Source organism: Mustela nivalis, assembly GCF_964662115.1.
Source record: "Mustela nivalis genome assembly, chromosome: 2".
Lineage (NCBI taxonomy): Eukaryota > Metazoa > Chordata > Mammalia > Carnivora > Mustelidae > Mustela > Mustela nivalis.
Genome location: NC_139021.1, coordinates 62,764,452 through 62,786,419, shown reverse-complemented (window position 1 = coordinate 62,786,419; position 21,968 = coordinate 62,764,452). Strand labels below are relative to the sequence as shown.

Sequence of the window (21,968 nt, the reverse complement as noted above, 5' to 3'; positions counted from 1 at the left end):
TTTATTTTTTTAATTAAAAAATATTTTATTTATTTATTTGAGAGAGATCACAAGTAGGCAGAGAGGCAGGCAGAAAGAGAGGAGGGGAGGGGAAGCAGGTTCCCCGCTGAGCAGAGAGCCTGAGGTGGGGCTTGATTCCAGGACCCTGGGATCACGACCTGAGCCGAAGGCAGAGGCTCTAACCCACTGAGCCACCCAGCCACCTCCCCTATGAATTTTTAAAACAAAACTAAGATCATAGAGTAAACATTGCTTTTAACCTTTTTTCCCACTTACTGAGATATCTCTAGCAATTACACAATTCAGTATTCTAGTACCTTTCAAATTATTAAATGATTTAAGTAGTTTAAGTATCATTTTAAGACCCACATCATATGAAAATCTATGAAAAGAGGTCACTTTAACATTTTTTTTTTAAAAGATTTTATTTATTTATTTGACAGAGAGAAATCACAAGTAGATGGAGAGGCAGGCAGAGAGAGAGAGAGGGAAGCAGGCTTTCTGCCGAGCAGAGAGCCCGATGCGGGACTCGATCCCAGGACCCTGAGATCATGACCTGAGCCGAAGGCAGCAGCTTAACCCACTGAGCCACCCAGGCGCCCCTAACATTTTTTGAATTAGCACACCATGCCTGTCATTGATACTGCCCTACTTCCAATCTCTACTGGATCCCTACAGGTTCAGACTGCTCCACAATCAGAGGCAATCGAGCATCCTTCCACCATCGTTTCTTGACTTTTTTCTCTGACCTCACACCAGTTTCCTCCTAAGAAACTATTTACCATTTCCCAGCAACTCTGAGCTCTTTCAGTGTTAGAGCCTTACCATACACTTTTCCTTCTGTCACAAATGCTAGTCTCAGCTCCTCCTTCCTGAGAATACACACGCAGCCTTCCAAATCCAAATCTAAGATTTCACTCCTGGATCCTTTGTCACAGTGACCTTCAGGAGTCAGCACAAATTACATAGAGTAAGTCACCTAACAGAAATGGAGAGACCTCACATTTTGAGTCAATTCAGAAAGAAAAAAAGGAAAATTTTGATTTGCAGAGGCAGTCAAAACTCTGGACAAAATAATTGCCCTGTTGTCCCATTAATAAGTGTAAGTCATCTGAGTCAAGTACATTCTTTTCTCCTTCTTAGGAAACAGTGGCATTTAATTCTTCTCTTCTGAGACCCCGTGTGATTGGAGAATGGATTGGTCGAGAAGAGAATGATGCTGACCCACTGGCTGCTGAAATGCTCCAGCCCCCAGTTCCAAGAAGTAAAAATGAACAATGGGAAAATGAAGATAATAGCTCTAGCCCCGCAGGAAGGTGAGATGAAATGCCTTCTGAGTATTGTTGGTTGTTAAAAGCGAATGGGGAAATAAATCCAAGGATGTGATTTTGATGAAATAACTTAACAATTTTATATAGGAAATTATGTTGGGTTCCACATAAGTTGGAAATTAATTTCTCTGTTTTAAAATTAAAATTTTGCAGATTTGCTTTTGGATTTTGGTCTTAATTTTTTCTTTTTATCTAAGAAAATCACCATCTCTTTGCTACTAAAACCAAATAGAGAAATAATTTCAAAGACATAGGCTGTCATTCAAGACCCACTATAATGCTGGGCAGGGAGTGGCTGACTATTAAGAATTGGAGATGAAAGGCTTCTCATTTACCAGAGAGATGCAGCTGATCAACAAGAAGAAAACTATTAAATGTATTATAGACCAAATGAAGCAGAATTAATGGAGAATATGAGAGAAAACCTTGGTTTAGAACCGTTTACATTTAGAGTTGGTAACTATGATTGAACATTATTCTTTTCATATTCTATATTTAATTGTGATTTGTGAATTTGAAAGCCCATATTTCACTTACTCAGTCTTATGATGGTCAAAACAGTGGTAGGAGATGTTGATAGAAGTGAAGCATATTTGAAATGTCCAGATCATATTTATTAGAAAAAAGTATATTCAGGACAACCTTTTTCTTGTTTTTGTAATACCAATTGCAGTAAGTAAAATCCCAAAATGAAAACTTCCACAAGAAGTTGGAGTAAAAAAGCATATGGAAGCATGGCTTACACAAGCCTGAGAAAATAGATTTAAATGCTCGTGAATTGAATGTGAGAGCACCACAACTTTCGTTGGGTGCTATTAGCTGACCACCACAGAAAAGTTTTTCCTATACATAGCATAGCCAGAGTAACTTTGTATTTCCTACATTAAATTTAGCAGCAACCAGTAACTATTCTTTCTCAAGGAGAAAATTGTATTTTCTACAATGTAATAGCTTTCAGGGTTTTTTTCTTTTTACTTTGACTTATCACTTGGCTAGAAGGAAGGAAATTCAGAATACTCATTAATGTGCTTCAGGCATATAGAAAATTGATTCTATTTCCATTGAGAAATAACTTTTAAATTATTTAAATAGTTGAAGTGTCCTGTGTAAGGAGAAGAAAACCATTTTAAAAAATCCATTTACCTTCTTTTGTGAAATGCCAGATCAATTTCACCTGTCAATGAGGGTAATTTTATTTTTAATACCAGACTTATGAAACCCACTAGACCTTTATCTTAAGTCATTGCCAGATCTTTAATGTAAAGTAGAGAAATGTCAACTTTCATTTTGCTTTCATTTAGTCATAATAATAATCGGAGCTATTTATTGCAAATGTTAGTGCTTCTATTTTCTTCCTGGCTTCAGTGATCTCTGATTCCCTCCTAAATACCCAATAAAGGGGAATATTTCCTTCAGTGTAAGTCAAATCCCTTTCCCAGAAAACTCAACCTATGAAGATCTCTCTCAAGTATTTGTTATGAAAATTTTTTCTTAATGTTACTGTTCTCTATCTTTAAATAATGAATTGAGGTATTCTCTATGAAATGAAGACAGATGAAATCCCACCCCGATGCCCCATCAAAACAGAAAGAATGCGTGCATACTTGAACTTAGTTTAAAGAATAGCAATAAACTATGGGTTAGAAACTGTATCTCTCCCATCTTCTAATACCAAACAGGATTCTGAATTTATATCAGGAACTCACATAGCAATAGATTTGATTTAGATGAATAAAAATGGATTGGGAGAAATTCTTTAATGACTTTAGACGTTATAACTCGAGCATTAGCTTTTGCCTTTAAATAGTAATGAACTTGTAGTATAGCAATCTTAAACATTAACAGGCTAAGTGGTATTCCAGGCTTCAGAAGGAGAATTAATTTTCAAGGTGACTTCTTCCATTTTTCTCTCCCCTACTGGGCCTGGAACATTGTCATTACCAACAGACATCTGTTATATGAGTGAAGGAGGCACATAGAAGGCTGTGAGTAGACATCTGCTAAATAAAGCTTATTTATAAGAAGGGTTGTTTATAGTCTATCCTAACTTTTTGCCCTTTCCTATCACAATGTTGTTAAATGCTCGAGTCTCATTTGAATGGCTGTTATTAACAACACTCCATCTTTAGTACAGAGCCAACTTTTCTCCTTAGGTCCTGCATATGGAACATTGTATAAAGAGGGTCAGCAACTTTAGAACACAAAGCTGTCACCTGAAGGGTTAAGTGCTAGTTAAAAAGAAAGTGGTTATGAGAGCAATATGGAGAAACTAATAGGATATGAGAAGAGTGACTGACATGGGGTCCTTGACCACTCTGTAGTCTCTGGATGGACCCAAGAGGTCTGTGGATCTCTTGAAATTAACTTATGTGGACAAGGTTCTGTGCACATGGTCATTTTCCCAACACATTCTTCTTAGATTTTCCATAAGGTTCTATTAAGTAAAATTAAAGGATCTAAGCAAGAAAAAGAATGGGGATTTATAGAAGAAAAAGGTGAAAACATTGGGGAATGATTGAAGGCTTTTTAATTATACCAATTGGCATGAATTGCAATGGCTTATCTAGCCATTTAATGGGAATGGGAAATCTATGTGTTTATTGCACATTTAGAGATATTAAAAATAATCATACATTGATAATGTAAATGTAAATTAAAAATGAGTGTAATAGATCTATATAATTCTGTTTGAAGCCATATTTTTCTATTTTAAGCCATCTTAATTAAAGTTTCCAAAGCTGGGTAATGGATTTCCTAAAATTACTAGCTAAATTCTAATGTGAGTTTGTAAATAGGCTTATCAAGCCTTGAAAGCCTAATGAAGCTCCTCTGAGCTTAACTACTTTATTAAAGCAAGAATAATATCAATAAATATTATAGATCTGGTAAATTGGCTTTATTTGTTCAGTGAGCATTGTTATTAGATGGTAAATATGCCATAAAATGAATAGAAAATCTTATAATTTAGAAATATGTATTAAATATTAAAATAAAAGCTAAATTCACTTTCCACTAAGCAGTGTTTCTTTTTTAAAGCTCCTAATTGCTTCTCATGTATCTGTTAGAGCCTAGAAATGTTCCCCTTTTTTTAGAGCTTCCTCAATTGGCAGGAAGAGACAAATAATAAACAAGTAAATATGCAAACATATACCATAAATTCAAGTAGTGATTAGTGGCAAGATGGAAAATAAACCAGAATAAAAAGGATGAAAATTAATAAGGGGCACGACTTTACGTAAGAAGTCCACAAACAACCTTAATATTGTCAGATTTTGGCTATTGTGGACATGATATAAAATATGTAATACATTTCAGAGACTGAATTAAGCTATTTTAGGGATATTCTAACTTGTAAATTTTAAGGAGAGAGAATATTGATTAATCAAAAATTAATCTGTCAAAGGAATAAAAAAAAGAGGCCTTAAAAATATCTAAAACATGCAAAGATGTACCTTATGACTACACATTTCTTTTTTAGAGCCAAAAAAGTATGTAACTAAATCATGCATTTATTTCAGAAGGTTGATGAGGTTATTTTGATATGTTCAAAATTTGTTCTTTCTCATTTATTCATTTATTTCTTTAGGAGATACATATCCTAATTCAAGTTATTTTATGAAAATATTGCTAATTACCTATGGATTTCAGACTCATAGGTGGTTTCTTATGAGACCAGCAACATTTTGAACTTACTGTCTAGGACTCATGGCCTACCACTATCTTCATGACCAAACCATGTATTTTAATGAGATTCAGGAAAATACTTACTGCAAGCTTTATGAAATTATCATGCTCATTGTTGGCTTTTGAATAGGAGTTATGCATCTATAATATACCATTTCTTCCTTATCATCAGTATTCCAATCTACATAGTTTCCCTTTTTTCTTTTTCACTACCAATATATTTTCTCTCAATTTTCATATCTGTCAAGTAAGACTCATATACATATTCTTAAATTAATTCTTACTTTATTTAGTGTGTTTAAAAAATGGAGTTCAGAAAGAAAAAGTGAATTTGTGCTAGATACTGGGTGAGACCAATATGAAAAAGAACATCCTAGATTCAAAGAAACTCTTTATAACCTCCCTTCAACAACCTGGGCCTTATTGCAAGGAGAGTCCTTTAATTTCCAAGTAGAGTCGAGAGGAAGGGCACAGATTCTACCTGCTAGGCTGCAGTGGTGAACTAAACAAGCGTAGGAGAAGGATTAAGAGAGAAGAAATTCAGTTTTCCACCAAAAAATGCACCTGGGATCAGATAAAACTAATACTTACCAACCTATATTCAGAAACAAGAATACAGCAGGGCCAGATATCCAGGGAAGAGTGGGGTCCAAAGGAGAGAAGCAGTAGTCAGGATGTATGCCATCAGGAGGGGAAGGAAGGTGCTACCTGGAGAGATAAGCTGAGGGAGAGGAGTGGCCACATTAAAGCCTCCTTTTCCATCTGATCTGGTTTAGAATTTATCTTTTTGAACCAAAGTAAAATGACGTCCTAGATTGTATAATTACTACATTGAAGTATTAATTGCTCTTCTTTCTCATAAGGCACCTAACCTCTCCCCATCCCACTCACCACTCGTCTGCAGTAAAAGTCTTGCTTCCCTGAGGCAGGGTGCTATTTTCTCTCTAATGTTGTGTTTTCACTTCTACAATCTATAGGTAATGGAGTTGGAATAGAGGAAGGTGTCATCCTTGCTCCCCTTTCCTGCTTGTAGACCTTGCTGTCTCCTTTCTCCCTAATAAAGTATCTTATTGTGAATTTCATGTTTTATCCATGAAAGTCTTCCACCACTTCTTGTAGCAATAATTTGTCAATTCCCAGGTCATTCCCTTTGTCCTAAATATACAAGCATCTGGCTCAACTGTCACTTTCCCCTGCACCCTTTCTATCTTGATGAAGTTAATAACATTATTAATGATTCCTCTCCACCTAGCGTCTTCTTCCTTTGCCTACTCTTCACTACTGATCTTGAATTCCACCCTACTTCACCTATTCCCTCTGTTATATCTAGGACTCATTATTATTAACTGCAAACTCTAGTGTCAGTTTCTATGTATTTCACTTTTTGACTACACCTTCTGTCTTTCTAGTTCATTCCCTCTGGTACCCAGCTTTAACTAGGACCCAAATATACTGGTTCTACTGAGTTTTTCTTGCCACTCATATAGTTTTTATTTTTATTTATTTATTTATTTGCTGTCACAAATAGTTTGTTCTTTTTTTTTATTTATTTTTTCTTTTTAAATTTTTCATTTCTTTTCAGTGTAACAGTATTCATTGTTTTTGCACCCCTCCCAGTGCTCCATGCAATCTGTGCCCTCCCTAATACCCACCACATGGTTCCCTCAACCTCTGACCCCCCTCCCCTTCAAAACCCTCAGGTTCTTTTTCAGAGTCCATAGTCTTTCATGGTTCACCTCTCCTTCCAATTTCCTTCAGGAGAAGGGAGTTGAGGGAAATTGGAAGGGAAGTAGTTTTTATTTTTTGATTCATTATTTTGATCTACTTATTGAATATATCCTGGTTCCCTTACCTCTTTTGTCCTTTGTTTTCCTTGTGTGGTAAAACTACCTTATTTAAATCTAACTCTTTGTCTGTTCTGTGGCTGAACTGGCATGCACTTCTTCCAGTGGAGAACACTTGGCTACACTGACTGGTATCATTGTGAATTCATGACCACCAAGAAAGAGAGGGCACAGAAAGAGAGGGAACATAAGCAGAGGCAGTGGGAGAGGGAGTCAGGCTTCCCACTGAGCAGGGAGCGTGATGTGGGGCTCAATCCCATGACCCTGGGATCATGACCTGAGCCCTAGGCATACGCTTAATGACTGAGTTACCAAGGTGCTCCTATATTATTCTTGAAATGATAAAATTAAAAGAATGGAGAACGGACTAGTTTTTCCAAGGATTACAGACAGGGAAGAAGGCATGTGGAGGAAAGCAGGAGTGGTTAGAAAAGAGTCTTGTGGTGTTTGAAATGGTCTGTATCTTGATTCTGATGGTCGGTATATGATACACAAACCTACACAAGTACTAAAGTTATCTAGAACTAAATACACACAGGCATACACATACAAATGAGTACAGTTAAAATGGGAAATCTGAATGAGATCGGAAAATCATATCATTGTCAGGATCCTGGTTATAATATTGTACTCTAGTTTTATAAGATAATGTTATTGATGGAAACAGTGCAAAGAAAGAATACATAGAATCTCTCTTTATCATTTCTTAGAACTACATGTAAATCTGTAATTATTTCAAAGCCAAAAAAATCAATTAAAAACATTAGTGAACTGTTGAAAACACCTTGAGATTTTGACAGTCAACTTCCCCCAACAATCTTTCAACAACGAACGTTAGTATTAATTGGTGATTCTAGCCTGAAGAGTTAAACTATTTTGGTGGTTGCAAAATGATGGTTTTCTGAATCTGTCATTTCTTCTATATTAACCAGCATTAGTGTGGAAAAATAAAAGCTTTTTCTCCATCCCTATTTCCCCTGACCTTCTCTAACATATTCACCCTAATTTGGAGGTGAACAGGGAGGTGGGGCTGATTGATCTTTGCTCACTGGTGACATGCAATGTCATTTTGCTCTTTCCATTCCCTACTTTGACAGTGCTGAACCTGGTACTTCTATTAAGACAGCTTGAAATGTTCTGATCTGTGCCCTGAAATTTATCTGGTTGGTTCTTTATTTTTGTTTTTTGTCAAGCTTCCTCAGCATTTTGGCCTGGAGGCAGTGGGGACAATGCATTTAACCTATTTGCCTTATGGTTCTTTACCTTTAGAAAGTGTTATCTTTCCATCCTGCTTGGGGAAGACTTCCTCTACATATCATGTGTTTTTTATTTTATGGGGTGACATTGGCATTTCCTTTCTTTGGACAATAACAGGAAAATAAATTGAATTACAGAGAATAGAAGAACTTAGGGACAGTTTTTGAAACTCTATGTGTTCGCTGTTTGTACTTGTAAGTTGTCCGGTCCGACACTGTCTTGAGAATTTGGAGGAGAGGGAACCATGAAAGGCAACATTTACCCAAAGGATCCCAGCTTTATCACCAAGAAACTCTTCCAAATTTACAGACCCTCTAGACTGGAAGAACCTGAGAAACATTTAATTGCCAGTTCTGTATCCATCCTTTCTTTTACCTCATCCTACCCCAAGATCTAGGCAGCATGATAGGACAATGAGGAAATTTACTTTAATCATAGAAATTAAAATTTTTTGTTGTGTGGGTGGCTCAGTTGTTAAATGGCAGGCTCTTGATTTCAGCTCAGGTCATGATCTTCTGGACGGAGCCCCGAGTCATGCTCCGTGCTCAGCGGGGAATGTGCTTGAGGATTCTCTCTCTGCCTCTCCCCCTACTTGTGCTCTCTCTCTCAAACAAATAAATAAATCTTAAAAAAAAAAAAAAAGAAATTAAAATTGTCATTTAAAATAATCTTGTCTGTGGTGCCTGGGTGGCTCAGTTGGTTAAGTGTCTACCTTTGACTCAAGTCATGATCTTGGTGTCCCGGGATAAACCCCAACATTTGGCTCCCTGCTAAGCAGGAAGTCTGCTTCTCCTTCTTCCTCTGCCCCTCCACGCTGCTTGTGTTCTCTCTCTCTGTCTCTCAAATAAATAAACTTTTAAAAAAATAATCTTGTCATAGTATGTTAAAATAGCTATCCCATTACATTTGTTTGTAAGTCAAGGAATTTCATATAAAAATCTGGATTTTCTGCCTCCTCTTTAAAAAAATCAGAAAAATTCTTTAACAGTGGGCTCTCATTATGACTTGGTGACAATTGGTAGGAGCTGAGTAGCACCTCCTCCCTTAAGTGGGGCAGAGTTTCAGTTTGCCATATTTCTTACCTATACTTATTTGTGAGATGGTCAATGAGGTACCAAAGGATGTCTAGGAAGGAAGACCGTCTGTATTTCCCTTATCCTTAGGGAAGATATTGCTAATATGACTATAATTTCACATAGTGAAATTAATCAAATGAAAATTTGGTTTTAGATTATTTCATTTATTAGAGCTAATTAATAGAGTTGTCATCATTGAAAACTAACATTTAAATATTTCTTCAGCTTAAAGGTGGAGCCCAAGACTAAAGGATTAAAACAGCAGCAACAGCAACATAAGAAACTTCTGGCAGCAATGCTCTCTCAAGATTCTTTTGAGTCTCTCCACAGCCCTACCCCATCTGTAACAGAAGAAGATATTGATAATGAAGATGATGCAATGGAATTGCTGGGTAATTTTAAAAATTAATAATTTCTCTTTTTCTTCTTCTCTGGCATTGTAAAAATGTGTAGTGATTAAGAGATTTTAAAGTTTTTGAATAGTTTTGTCTTAGGGGAAAGAAATCATTTAACATATACTCTATACATTATCCTTTCACAAAGTTGCATGTAAGAACTAACTTGAAATCACCTAAGCATGTGAAGTATTTATTAGACTGTATTTTGTGCTTTGTATATGCAGCACTTTACCTTCTGACTCCTTACTCAACCTTTATTCCATGTGCAATTGTGATAAAAATTCAAGTCTGTCTGCTTTATTCTCTGATTATGGTTGCCTTGATCACATATTTTGTCTATAAAATATATCCAAAATACGTATTTCAGCCCTTACCCCAAGATGTTCCCCTATTGTTTCAAGGATGTTTTAGAAAAATACAGTAAAATTTAGATGGCAGTTAGTAAATTAGTGTTCTTTGTCTTCCATAAGTTAGAGGAGAGTTTGCAAGATTTCAGGGTTTTCATAAGCTTGTTACTTTCATGAAAAACCTGTTGTATATGTAGGGAACCCTTTATATCTTAAGTAAAGTAAATGTGTGTTTTTATTTAACCATAAATCTTTGGGTAGTACTTTTTTTAAAATTGAACTTTCCTTTATTCTAAGTCACTAAAACAATTTCTAAATACTTTTTAATCATGTACTAAAGGGTATAAGTAATGTAATCATATGAAAGCTGCAAGTAAGTTTAACATAGAATAAGGAGTCCCAGAAAATAAATAATGTAATCATTTGAGAGCTGCAAATAAGTTTAACATAGAATAAGGAGTCCCAGAAATATATAGACATTTAAACTTTTTTTTCCTAAACCAGCTTCCTGGGTTATAAGTGTTTATGGAAGTAAAATGTTATCATGATAAAAAATGGTATAGGTCTCCTTGCATAGACCTACAAAGATGTTATTTACTCAGTGATGGCAAGGTCACTGATGTTTCCTGATGTTTTAATACTGTTTTTTTTTTTTTTTAAAGAACAACAAAGTCTGGGTGGTTTTTGTTTTGTTTTTGTTTTTTTTTTAAACGAATCTCTTCTCCCCATCTCCAAATCATTGATGTGGGAGATGTGCCTGATGTTGTGATATCCTCATTCAGCTTCAACTCAGACAGTGTTTACCAAGCACTTACCATGTGCTAAGCACTGAGCTCAGTCCTAGGGACATAAAAAATAAAATAATCATAGATCCTGTTTACAGGAACTTTACATTTCTAGTGTTTGAAATAAAAATGTAAATACATAGTAGTTTTTGCTACAGGTGCTAATTTGATTAAGCACACAGTTTAATGTAGGGATAACACCTAATGTGGAGGTAGGGGATGGTGGCCAGGGAATGTTTCATAGAGAAACCAATTGCAGTGGTGGAGGACAAGTAGATGGAGTTACAGCAGGCAGAGTATGGTCATTACCCTTGTAGGTTTGCACTTTGTAAGAATAGCCTCTTTTGCTATTGTGCTCTGTAACAGTGCCTGTAAATTGTTCCTTTGCTTTGGTCAGTAACAGTGAAGGGGGCAAGACTTAAATTGTGACTGTCAATGGAAGGGCCAAGAGGTTGTCCATATAACATCAAGGTTAGCTTTTTGGTACATCGACACTGGGTTGTGCCGATAGTATTCTCTCTCTCCTTTCCTTTACATGACAGCTCTTGGTCAGTTGATATCCCCAGGAAGGCAGTTATACTTAACTTGCAAAGATAATCTTTGAAGAAATCCAGGCATGTTCCAAATCACTTTGGATTTCCTGATAGCCTCAGGAGTATCTCAACAGGGTGCGGGAAATCATAAACTTCAGTGATACTGAGGAGTCCTTTACAGAAACCCAAGTGTCTGTCAGTGCTGGTACCCTCCAGATCTCAGCTCCTCTGAAGTTTCTAGTCTCCCGAGTTGAAGACCAGACAGGTTTTGGAGACTATTTAATTTGGACAGTTAATAGCTGGTCCTCAGGTTTTTTTGTTTGTTTGTTTTTGGGATTTTTTTTTTTCATTTAGACATTTTAGTCTGTGGTCTGAGCAAATTTAAGAATGAGAGATATTCGAAAGTTTGGACTTTCTCTATGTAACTCTACATTATCTCAGCATAGGCTGCAGTAGTATACTAATGCTGGTCACTAGATCATGAGACTGCTCTGCCATGACATGGAATGTTCCAAGTCCACTGGGCTATCCTCTAAAATAATGCCATATACAGCCCTGTTGCCTAGTTTTCTCAGTGAACAAAGGTCATATAGAAGAAAATTGTGTCCAAAAGACTGTTTTGCCTAGAAGTTCACTAATTATGTAAAATGGTACTTGAATGTGAAATATATGTCTTTAAGACCCAAGTATTCCTATCCATTCAATTATTTAGAAAATAAATATTTAAAATATAAGCTCAGTTTTCTTCAAAAGTAGTATATATAAATTCATGATTTAAAATTTTACTTATGCTTTTATCTAAGATGATGATTAATCTCTTACATGAAATCAAACAGATTTATGTGAAAAATTTCAGTTAATATAAAAGTCAAAACTTTTTCAGTCAAGATATAGTAATGGATGAATGATTATTATGGATGAGTATGGATATAAAATAAAATGATTATTAAGTTATTCAGTTTTAAGATCTGACATCTTCAGTAGCCATCTATGTCTCTACTAATATTTCAGTAGATTTCAATCCCTGACTAATCAATTGATGTTATATTGCCAAATCAATTTAGAAACTGATGTCTACTTTTCCAGCTCTTTCAATATTAGATTTCAATCATATTGTTTATTATTAAAGAATTTTAAGTCCAAGTTTTTTGAAGCCTGGTCCCACAGAAACATACATGATTGTACATATTTGAAGAAAATACGAATGCTAAGTTCCTGAAAATTTATTTGAAATCAAATTTTAGTATGTAGAACCATTGTAAAAGATGAGAGACATCTGGTATTTAAAATATCTTTTGCAAATCTGCAACATTGTGTAGAATAAGTTTGCTATAACTTATATGTGTTTTCAGTGTATAACTTGTCTGTATGAGGTATAACTGATTGAAAAATTTATTATGTCCAAGGGTAGTCTGTACTCTTTGTGAAGTGATAAATAAATGAGAAGTATAATTATTAATATTAATGTAACAAGGGATTGTTCTTCAGTAAATTGGTTGAAGGAGGAAAATAAGTCTTTTAGTTGAATAAGTAGAAGTAAGTAAAACTTCTTACCTTAATTTTTTTATTAAAGGATCTAGCATTAATAATACGTATTGGTTAAGATTTAATTCTTCAGAGTTGTTTAATTGTATGTTTTTGGATTTCTATTCAAGTGTATTGGGCATGTGAAAATATAGAACATACAGCATCTATAATTTTTAAAGTAGATTAAATATTTACTGTAAGATTGTTTTAAATATAACTTTTAAATTCTGAGCACAAAAAATGTGGAATTAATATATAACAGAGAACAAAATATCCAAATTTCTGGAATTTTAAGATATAACAATTTTAAGCACCACTGAAATTGGTGCTCTAATTACAGAAGACATGAATATAGTATCTGCCAGCTTACCTCAAAGTAATTAGTTCTCATCTTCAAATATAAGATATTCTCTAATATTTTAGTAACTATGCTAGAAATACAATGATCACAGTGATTAAATTTGTGTATTTTTAAAAGTTATTAAAATCAATAATTTTTCAAAAGTAGAAAGACAAATTACAGTGGTACAGCAAGGGATTTATAAAAAACCTATCCAAATCTTTTACTTCCTTAACTTTCATAGAAAATTTGAGGAACTTCACTAATTTAATAGATATTTGAGCTTGTAAATGTAAGCTCATTTTCATTACATGCATTTTTATTTTATTTTTTAGTGAAATACTAATTGCAATTATGTGTTTTATTATTTTCTATATAACTTATACTCCCTTGAAAATATCAGAATTTTTTGAAAAGCACAAGTATTTGTCTTACACATTTTAGTGTAAGATATTACTTAAAAAATGTTTTTTGGCTTTCTTGGAGTCGATGATGAGGCAAATATCTAAAAATCACATTCCAGAGATGCTAAAAAAAGAAAAAAACATTTATATTTTCTGGTCTTGGAAAGTATAATCATATAAATAAAATTAAACAATCATATAAAAATGAAAACTAACATTTTATAACCAAAAGCAAACAAGGTAATAGCAAATATATTTTATTTGTTTTAAATATAGTAATTATGAACAGTTATACTGTTATTCTTTGCAGAATACAGTGATTTCTAAATTTCTAAAACCCCAATATCTTACCAGATTATATATAACATAAACTTAAGTTTCAAGAGAAACTCATTGCATTAAGGCAGTCTTACGGCAAATTCTTTTGCATTGTGACCAGTCTTTATAAATTTAAAGTTCACTTTCTGTTCTTTTTTTCTCCCAGCTGAAGGCTTCTTAAAACAGAAAGAACCCATATTTACAGAATAAAAACATGTATTTCAATTAGTGAAAAATAGATACTATCATTCAATGATGTTAGAAGAAGAGGGGAGAGGACGCTAAATGTTAAAAAAAAAAAAATCTACCTACTTACCTACCTATCTGTATACTTATATTCTAGTGATATTAAGTATGTGAACCAGTCTAAAAACATGTAAACTTTGTTTTCTTTGAGTATTGATCATTGGAAATACCAGGACAATAGAAGAGTTATCACTTTAAAATAAAGATTCTTTGTAGAAAAGCTTCTTTTAAAAAGTCAAGGACTTCACAAAGTTAAATTTATGGATCCTTTAATAATATCTGTAATGTTGCTTTAAATACTGCTTAGAATTTCATTCAGCATAGTACCAAAATAACTTACTATGATACATATTAAGTACATATTAATGAATACATATGAGTAATTTGTACAATGAGTACATATTAGAGGTTAAAATATTCCAAATTAGTGGGGTGTTAAAGCATAGTGATTTTAAGGACCATGGAAGTCAGTGAAATCTAGAACATACCGAATAAAATAACACCCAGATCACCTCAATCTAAGTAGCTCTTTTTTTAAAATACAAGATACTTTCAGAAATCCCAGTAATTAAACTGGCAGTTGATGACCACAGTTACCCAAACATTATAAAAAATCTGCACATATATTTTTAAATGTTCACTAAATGAATTAATATACTTGAAAAACTAGGACTTCACACAGATGTGAGTAATAAGTAATAACAATAACAATAAGTAATAACAATAGTTAATACTAAGTAATAAGTATTAACTATTGTTGAGCTGTGTGATATTTGTAATAGAAATTCTGTGAAATGGTCCTGCTATTGGATATGGTCCTGTATTTTTGAATTCTAACTTTAGCTTGCTTTAGAGCCATCAATGTCTGCACAAAGACCGAGTAAGTTCAGGCTAAAGTGTCTTCTAAGTGGAGTTGAATAGCACTGTGTTTGTCTCTCTGGACTACAGTGACAACATTTGAGAAAATCCACCCAGACACATTTTTTCATTTAACACATAACATGTACCTGCTATGTGAGCTGTACTAATTCATATTATTATACAGCACTAGAATATTAATCTTTTATTTTTCTAATTACTTGATCTCTTTGGGCTTTGAGAGAATGTTGCATCTAGTGAACATTGGCATCTGTATAGAACCAGCAATTTATAGATTTTAGCTTCAATTACCAGTTAGCCCATTTAGATATCATAGATTTATCAATTTCTCTACTTACAAAGTGACTCTGCACCTTCCTGGGAGTTCAAATTTATACAAATATGAGCATGTTTCATGAAATATTAACTATTCAGGGATGATTCTCAAAATTTCGTTTGCTTAAGAAGCTTATTTTAAATAAAAATTCCAGTCCCCTCTATCCCTAATTTTTGGTTCATTAGATTTGAATACATCCCATGAATCACCATTTCCAACAGGAATGCCCTTCCTCCTGTTCTTTAAGAAATTCTCTTGCAGGTGATCTGTACAGCATACAATGAGAAACATTTTTTTGTTGTTTGATCTAATATATCACAAAGCAAGGGGAATAAAATTATAGAAAGTGTGATTTTTATAATAAAAAGAGCATGGAATAGAGGTTTCTGAGTTAACCAAGCTCTTTTGAAATATTTCCTGTAAGACATGGACAAGTCTTGCTTAGAAGCTTTGGTTACTATAGTTTGTATTACGAATTATTTCTGTCTTCCCTCCCAATATTATATTTTATAGGGCCTCTTGAAAGATGAACTGCTAGAGTACAAAAATTACATAAGTTATGAAATGATTCTAGCATAGACTTGTGGACATGGTTTCATTGAGATTCTATTTTATCAGATTATTATTCTAAACTTTATGTGGGATTCTGACTTTGCTTTTGTTAGATAAGACTGATAGACCCCTTCACAGTCTTCTACAAGTACTCACTTTGTGTTTGGGATTGCATTTGTTATTCATTCTCTTCATTCCTCATTTGTGTTTCTTTTCAACAAAATATTGGAACATTCCCAAATGATAACTGACATTTACATGTAGAGATTGGCTTTTAAATAATACAAACTTGCATGTCACCAAAAACATACGTCATCCTACCTGATAAACTTTTATGGCATTTAATAAGAAATTTTTTTTATTTTTTTCTAGTGGTAAAAGTAGATCAACATAGCAGAATAAAGTCAAGAGTTTGAAAATAAGATCTAAACCCATAGATATATTATTGACAATTGTCCTTCTTCTCCACTGTAGACCTCTATGAAAATTCCTTTATTTCAGAAATAGCTCTTTTAGTATATTTGTAATTTGTTTAATACATATTTCTCACTTTGAAATAAGTTACAGATTGTTTAACATATAACAGTAATATAAGTTAATATGCTTTTCCATATTTAGATCATACTTTTCATTGAGTATCTTGCAAAGGTGTGAACCACATTGTGATGTGATTATTGGTCCATGTCCAGAGCACTGAACTAAAAAACTCTAAGACCAGCTCCAGTCCTCATGCTACCTTCTGTTAGTTTTGTCATCTGAGCTACAAGTACCTAATTATAAAATGTTGGTAACAATTTCAATCTTCCTATGACATAGGGATGTTGTAGGAATAAAAATGGGGTGTTCTCTGTCCTATTTATATTATATATAATAATTATTTTCTTTTTGTCATAATAGGAATATTTGGGATAAAAACCTAGAATTTATAGATGGAACTTTGCTTCCAAGTAAATTTATATCCTCCAACCCCATATACATTTTGTCTGGCTATAATCAGAGAAAAAATAGCTTCCTGTAGCTTTGGAAATAGCAGCTAACAGTAAAAATTGATGTTTCCCACAAGATAATACAATCAAAGTCTTGAATAGAAGGAGGTAAAGCTACAAATGTATTTGCAAACCAAAATAATTAACATATCAATATAATGCATTACTTTTTTTAATTTTTAACATGGATATTTAAGAAAGGGCAAACACTGATGTGGTTTGGTTAAAGATACAGAGCAAATTACTCCACTGTCTTTAATTTTTTTCCATATAAGTATGTAATTTCTAGGAGGAAAAGAAAAATGTTTTGTGCATGCACAAGAGTATCCACTAGCATAAGTGAAGTGGGAGCTGAACAGAGGGAGAGACAAAGATGAGATATGTAAAAACTAGAATTTTGTACCAGATATTTACATGCTTTTGTGTAAATAAAACCATAAAAGTGTTGAGAAATCTACAAGCTTTAAAAACTCTTCAGTTATATTGATAAGAATGAAAATATTGATACAGCATACTTTTCTGGGTTTACGTTAATTCATTGTATAATCAAATCACAAACAATTTGAAAATCAGTGTTAACTATTATTAGGGTTTTGTTGCTTTTGCAATAAACTTTCACATTTCAAATACATAATAAAATGGTGATGTTATACTTCAAGATGATTTGTTTAGCTGTGGTATTGATTTTCACAGTTTGAATTTAAATTAATTTTGTACTCTATGTAAGAGCCATTTGAAAGTAGTACCAAAATCACTATTTTATTGTATTTTTTGCTTGCTTGAAAATATGCAACAGAATGTTATTAACTTAGCATTGACATTAAAAAGATAGGCATTAAAGAGGTATTAAAACTGTTCTGAATTGTTTAAAACTTCTTGTGTAACAGCAGTAATCTTTTTAGATTTCTACATGTTACAGTATTACTGATATTTAATCATCTCTAAATAGAAAACTAAAATTATTGAGGTTATAATATTGAATATGCAGTAATAGAGGGGTTATAGAACTTGTTAATTATTTTCAATATCTGAAAGCAACAGTTTCTGTAAAGTTTCATTAAAGATTTTTAAAGGTATTTTAAAATACCTTTTTGAAAAGCACAAGTATTTGTCTTACACATTTTAGTGTAAAATATTACTTAAAAATGGTTTTTTGGCTTTCTCAGATTTGATGACGAGGGAAATATCTAAAAATCACTTTTTAAATGTATTTTAAAGATACATTTTTCAAAATCTGAAATATTTATATATTATATTATATATTCTATATAGGAATTTCTGTTAGAATGAAAGTATTATGATTTTCTTTTTTTAATAGTCTTATAGTGTGTAATTTCAGAAAATACTCTTAATAATCATGAAAATATTTTTTTAAGTTGCTCTAAAACTTTTAAATAGAAGGGTACTAAGGAACACAATGGGAAAAAAAATGACACTGTTCTAATGGAGGTAAATTAAATTTAGTGATTTTATTTTACTTTTCAACATTTTAGTTTCTTTCTACAAAAGAGATTCAATATCTAATATTAATATAAAATGAATTTACAGAGTACAAATGTAAAATTTAATGTAAAATTTTAGTTTCTTTAAAATTTACTTTTTCAGGAATTGTCAAAAAGGAGCCTATTAGGTCAGCTGCTTTTCATCTTTTAAGCACTATCATATTTACTTTTTAAATTACCAACATTTGTTTGAGTAAAATCTATTTCAGGAGTTTAATGTAGAGTATTATAAATTTGGTAAAACAAACAATCTAATTGTGAAAGATAGTATAGCATGATATTAGAAATAACAACAGCATACATGAGCTTTGTATGAGCTTTGTATTCAGGCAACCTTTGTTCCAAGTTTCACTGTAGCCTCTTACTAATTCTGTGATTTGAGAACACTAACTTTTTTCTTTCTAATATCAGATACATCATCAGAAAAATAGAAACTTTGGCAATACTTATAAGGTTTTGTGAAGATTAATAAATAATTCATATGAGATAGTACATCTGATAAAGGATTAGAGCTAGGAAAAGGATTTGTTACTGTACTTCATATTATTTATATACCAATTCCTTTTTTATCTCCATCTAGTAGATATGGTTTAGTACATGTGAGTAAGAAATTAAGATCCTAGGACTTTGGCCTTGGGGGTTTAAGTTTAGTCTTTATCATAAATGTCTCATATAGATACGTTCCACATATTTAGAAATCATTTCAACAGGTACTCTCCACTTGATATTTAAGTCCTACTTCTAATTTTTTCTTTTACCTTAAAAAAAAAAAAAATCACAGGCTACTTTCTCATAAGAGAATACCACAGTGTGTCAGAAAGAATCTTGGCTTTTTCTTCCATTGAAAGATAATATCCCCATTAGAAGAGAATATTATAATATTCCATTTTTTTCCTAATAATTTGACTGAAGAAATTATTTTCAGCAATTTTAAATACTAAAACTTTTTAAAAATAGTATCAAAACCTAGGAATTTATATTTGATTTTCTCTTATATGTTTTTGTTTTTGTTACCAGATTTCTGCCTCCCTGATTTACAGTCATTGACATTCATAGGCCTTAAGTAGTCTAAGAAAGGTGATATCTGGTTTGTAGAAACATGGAGACTTTTTGGCCCATGCACCCCAACTTACCTTGGGAATAAGTATTGTTACATTCCAAAACTGGCTCAAAGAAGTAATCATTTTCCAAAGCTTGTGCAGGCTATATGCATTTTCATATTAAAACACATTCTTCTCTTTTTTTTTTTCCCAATAATGCTATCCTTTACCTTCTCATGATACAGAAAATCCACATCCAATAATATAAGCAAAAATATCAGGAGAGGAAGAGGGTTTTTTTTTTTTTTTTGTGGACTTCAGTTGTTCATAATCTAAAACTTTCTCAAATAACATTTTTATGATTTTGATACTATCTGATTCCTAACATCTGGGTGGCTGAGTTAAGGACATCTTTTACTGAAAATAGTAGTTTAAGATAAGAAATGTGTCTCTGCTCATATATAATCTAAACACAAAAGGACCAAGGGCCAAACAAACTCCTAGCCACTCTACTTTGATAAAGGAAATTAACAATGTGAGAGAAGTGGGGTTCTTGGGTGGCTTGGTTGGTTAAGCATCTGACTCTTGATTTTGGTTTAAGCATTATCTCAGGGTTTTGAGATCCAAGCCCCATCTCTGCCGATGCTCCCATGGAGCTTCCTTCAGATTCTCTCTCTCCCTCACACTTCGCTGCTCCCCTGCACCACTCACACTCTTTTCTCTCTTGAAAAAAAGAATGTAAGAGAAGTTATTCTCCAATATAAAAGTTTTTAACTGGAATAAAGACATTTCTAAAACATACATTTAAGAAGATCAAAAAAACCAACATTTTTTGTGATAAAGTTCAGATTATTTCCTCGCTATTCCACTAATAAACAAACATGGTTGTTCCTTTAGAAATGTTATCTTTGTTTAAAATACAATTTCCAGCCATAAAGAGAAATGCATTTCACATTTATAAGTTTATTTTCTGAATGCTATAATTTCTAAATTGTATCATTGCTTTCTCTAGGAATCAGGTATTTAAGTAGTTCTTGGTTCAAGGGGGGAAAAAGCAAGAACAGTCATGTGTTCATTACTGGTCTTATAATGACTTCAGGATTTTGGCATTCTTGGTTCGCTTTTCCACTGAATGTTCAAATGTGCATGCTATCAACTTGTTTTATTGTTTATTACCTTCCTAATAGGCAAAAAAAAAAAAAAAAAAAAGGAAACTTGAACAAAGAATAATTTTCTTTAGAAAAATACTGGCAATTTTGACAATATAAGCTAATTTAGGAACTTCTAATAGCAAATATTCTAGAAGTCAACTGTCCTTTAAAATAATATTTATTTCTTCTTATTAAAAGATATATATTCAGTTTAAAGAGTGAAATTATAGAAGTCAAAGTAGATAAATGTTAAATGTTACACAGAAATAATTACTGTTAAAATGTTTTGGTGATATTTTAGATATTTTTTATATGATGTATGAAGAATATTATCATGTACATTTATAATATGCAATAAACTGTGCTAAGTGCTTTCTTTTTTTTTTTTCTTTAAAGATTTTGTTTATTTATTTGACCGACAGAGATCACAAGTAGGCAAATAGGCAGGCAGAGAGAGAGGGGGGAAGCAGGCTTTCTGCCAAGCAGAGAGCCTGATGCAGGGCTTGATCCCAGGACCCTGAGATCATGACCTGAGCCAAAGGCAGAGGCTTTAACCCACTGAGCCACCCAGGCACCCCGGCTAGGTGCTTTCTATACATTACTTAGTAATTACAATAACCATGGGGTAGGCTGTATTATTATCCTCACACTATAGAAAAGGACACAAATCCTTGCAAAGCAAAATTTACCTAGATTATATAGTTGATGAACTCAAGAATCAGATTCCTAAACTTTTGAATTAAACACTAACTATGCAACCCACACATTAAAATGCATGTTTAAATTAACTTATGTATATTTACTTGCCATATATATGCAGTTTTCACATAAAAAACAACATTTAAAACTTAACATCAAGGGCTTCTGCTTCAAGTTATGATGGAATAACTGACATGTAGGACACAATGAGAAGGTGGCCATCTGCAACCCAAGGAGAGAGCGCTCACCAGTTATTGCCATGTTGATCTTGGACTTCCCAGACTCCATGACTATGAGAAAATAAATATCTGTTGTTTAAGACACTCAGTCTAAGATATTTTGTATGGCAGCCTAAGCCAACTAAGACACTCATAAACATTATGCTGACCTAAAGAATCCAGACACAAATGATTATATATTACTAATTTAACCATAAGAAATTCAAGAACAGGCAAAACTAATCTATGGTGATAGAAATCAGAACATGGTGGGCCGGGTGAGGGATTAGAATGAAGAAACTTCCTGAGGTGATAGAAATATTTTATATATGACTGGGTTGTTCATTACATGGGGGTACATATACATTTCTCAAAACTCATTACATTGTACACTTAATACCTATGCATTTTACTAAAAATTTGGATTGAAAGATAAAATAGCAATTTTCACAAATAAAGATTGTGGCTGTAAACTTTTACATCATGATAATATTCCAGGAGTTAAAATTAAAGTTGACATTTGTTATTGTTTCTG

The 21,968-nt window shown here is 33.0% G+C and overlaps 1 protein-coding gene across 14 annotated transcripts in view; it reads left to right on the top strand.

Moving 5' to 3' along the window:
- LOC309859927 (uncharacterized protein C8orf34 homolog) overlaps positions 1-21,968 on the top strand; it is a 570,857-nt gene that overhangs the window by 135,038 nt on the left and 413,851 nt on the right. For 13 of the 14 annotated variants that reach the window (XM_082721209.1, XM_082721210.1, XM_082721203.1 and 10 more), the window contains exons 6-7: positions 1,144-1,316; positions 9,418-9,584. In XM_082721209.1, the coding sequence (XP_082577335.1) occupies positions 1,144-1,316; positions 9,418-9,584 (340 nt within the window). Of the gene's footprint in view, positions 1-1,143; positions 1,317-9,417; positions 10,589-21,968 lie in introns of those variants that run through there. The other variant, XM_082721208.1, reaches the window with a different exon arrangement.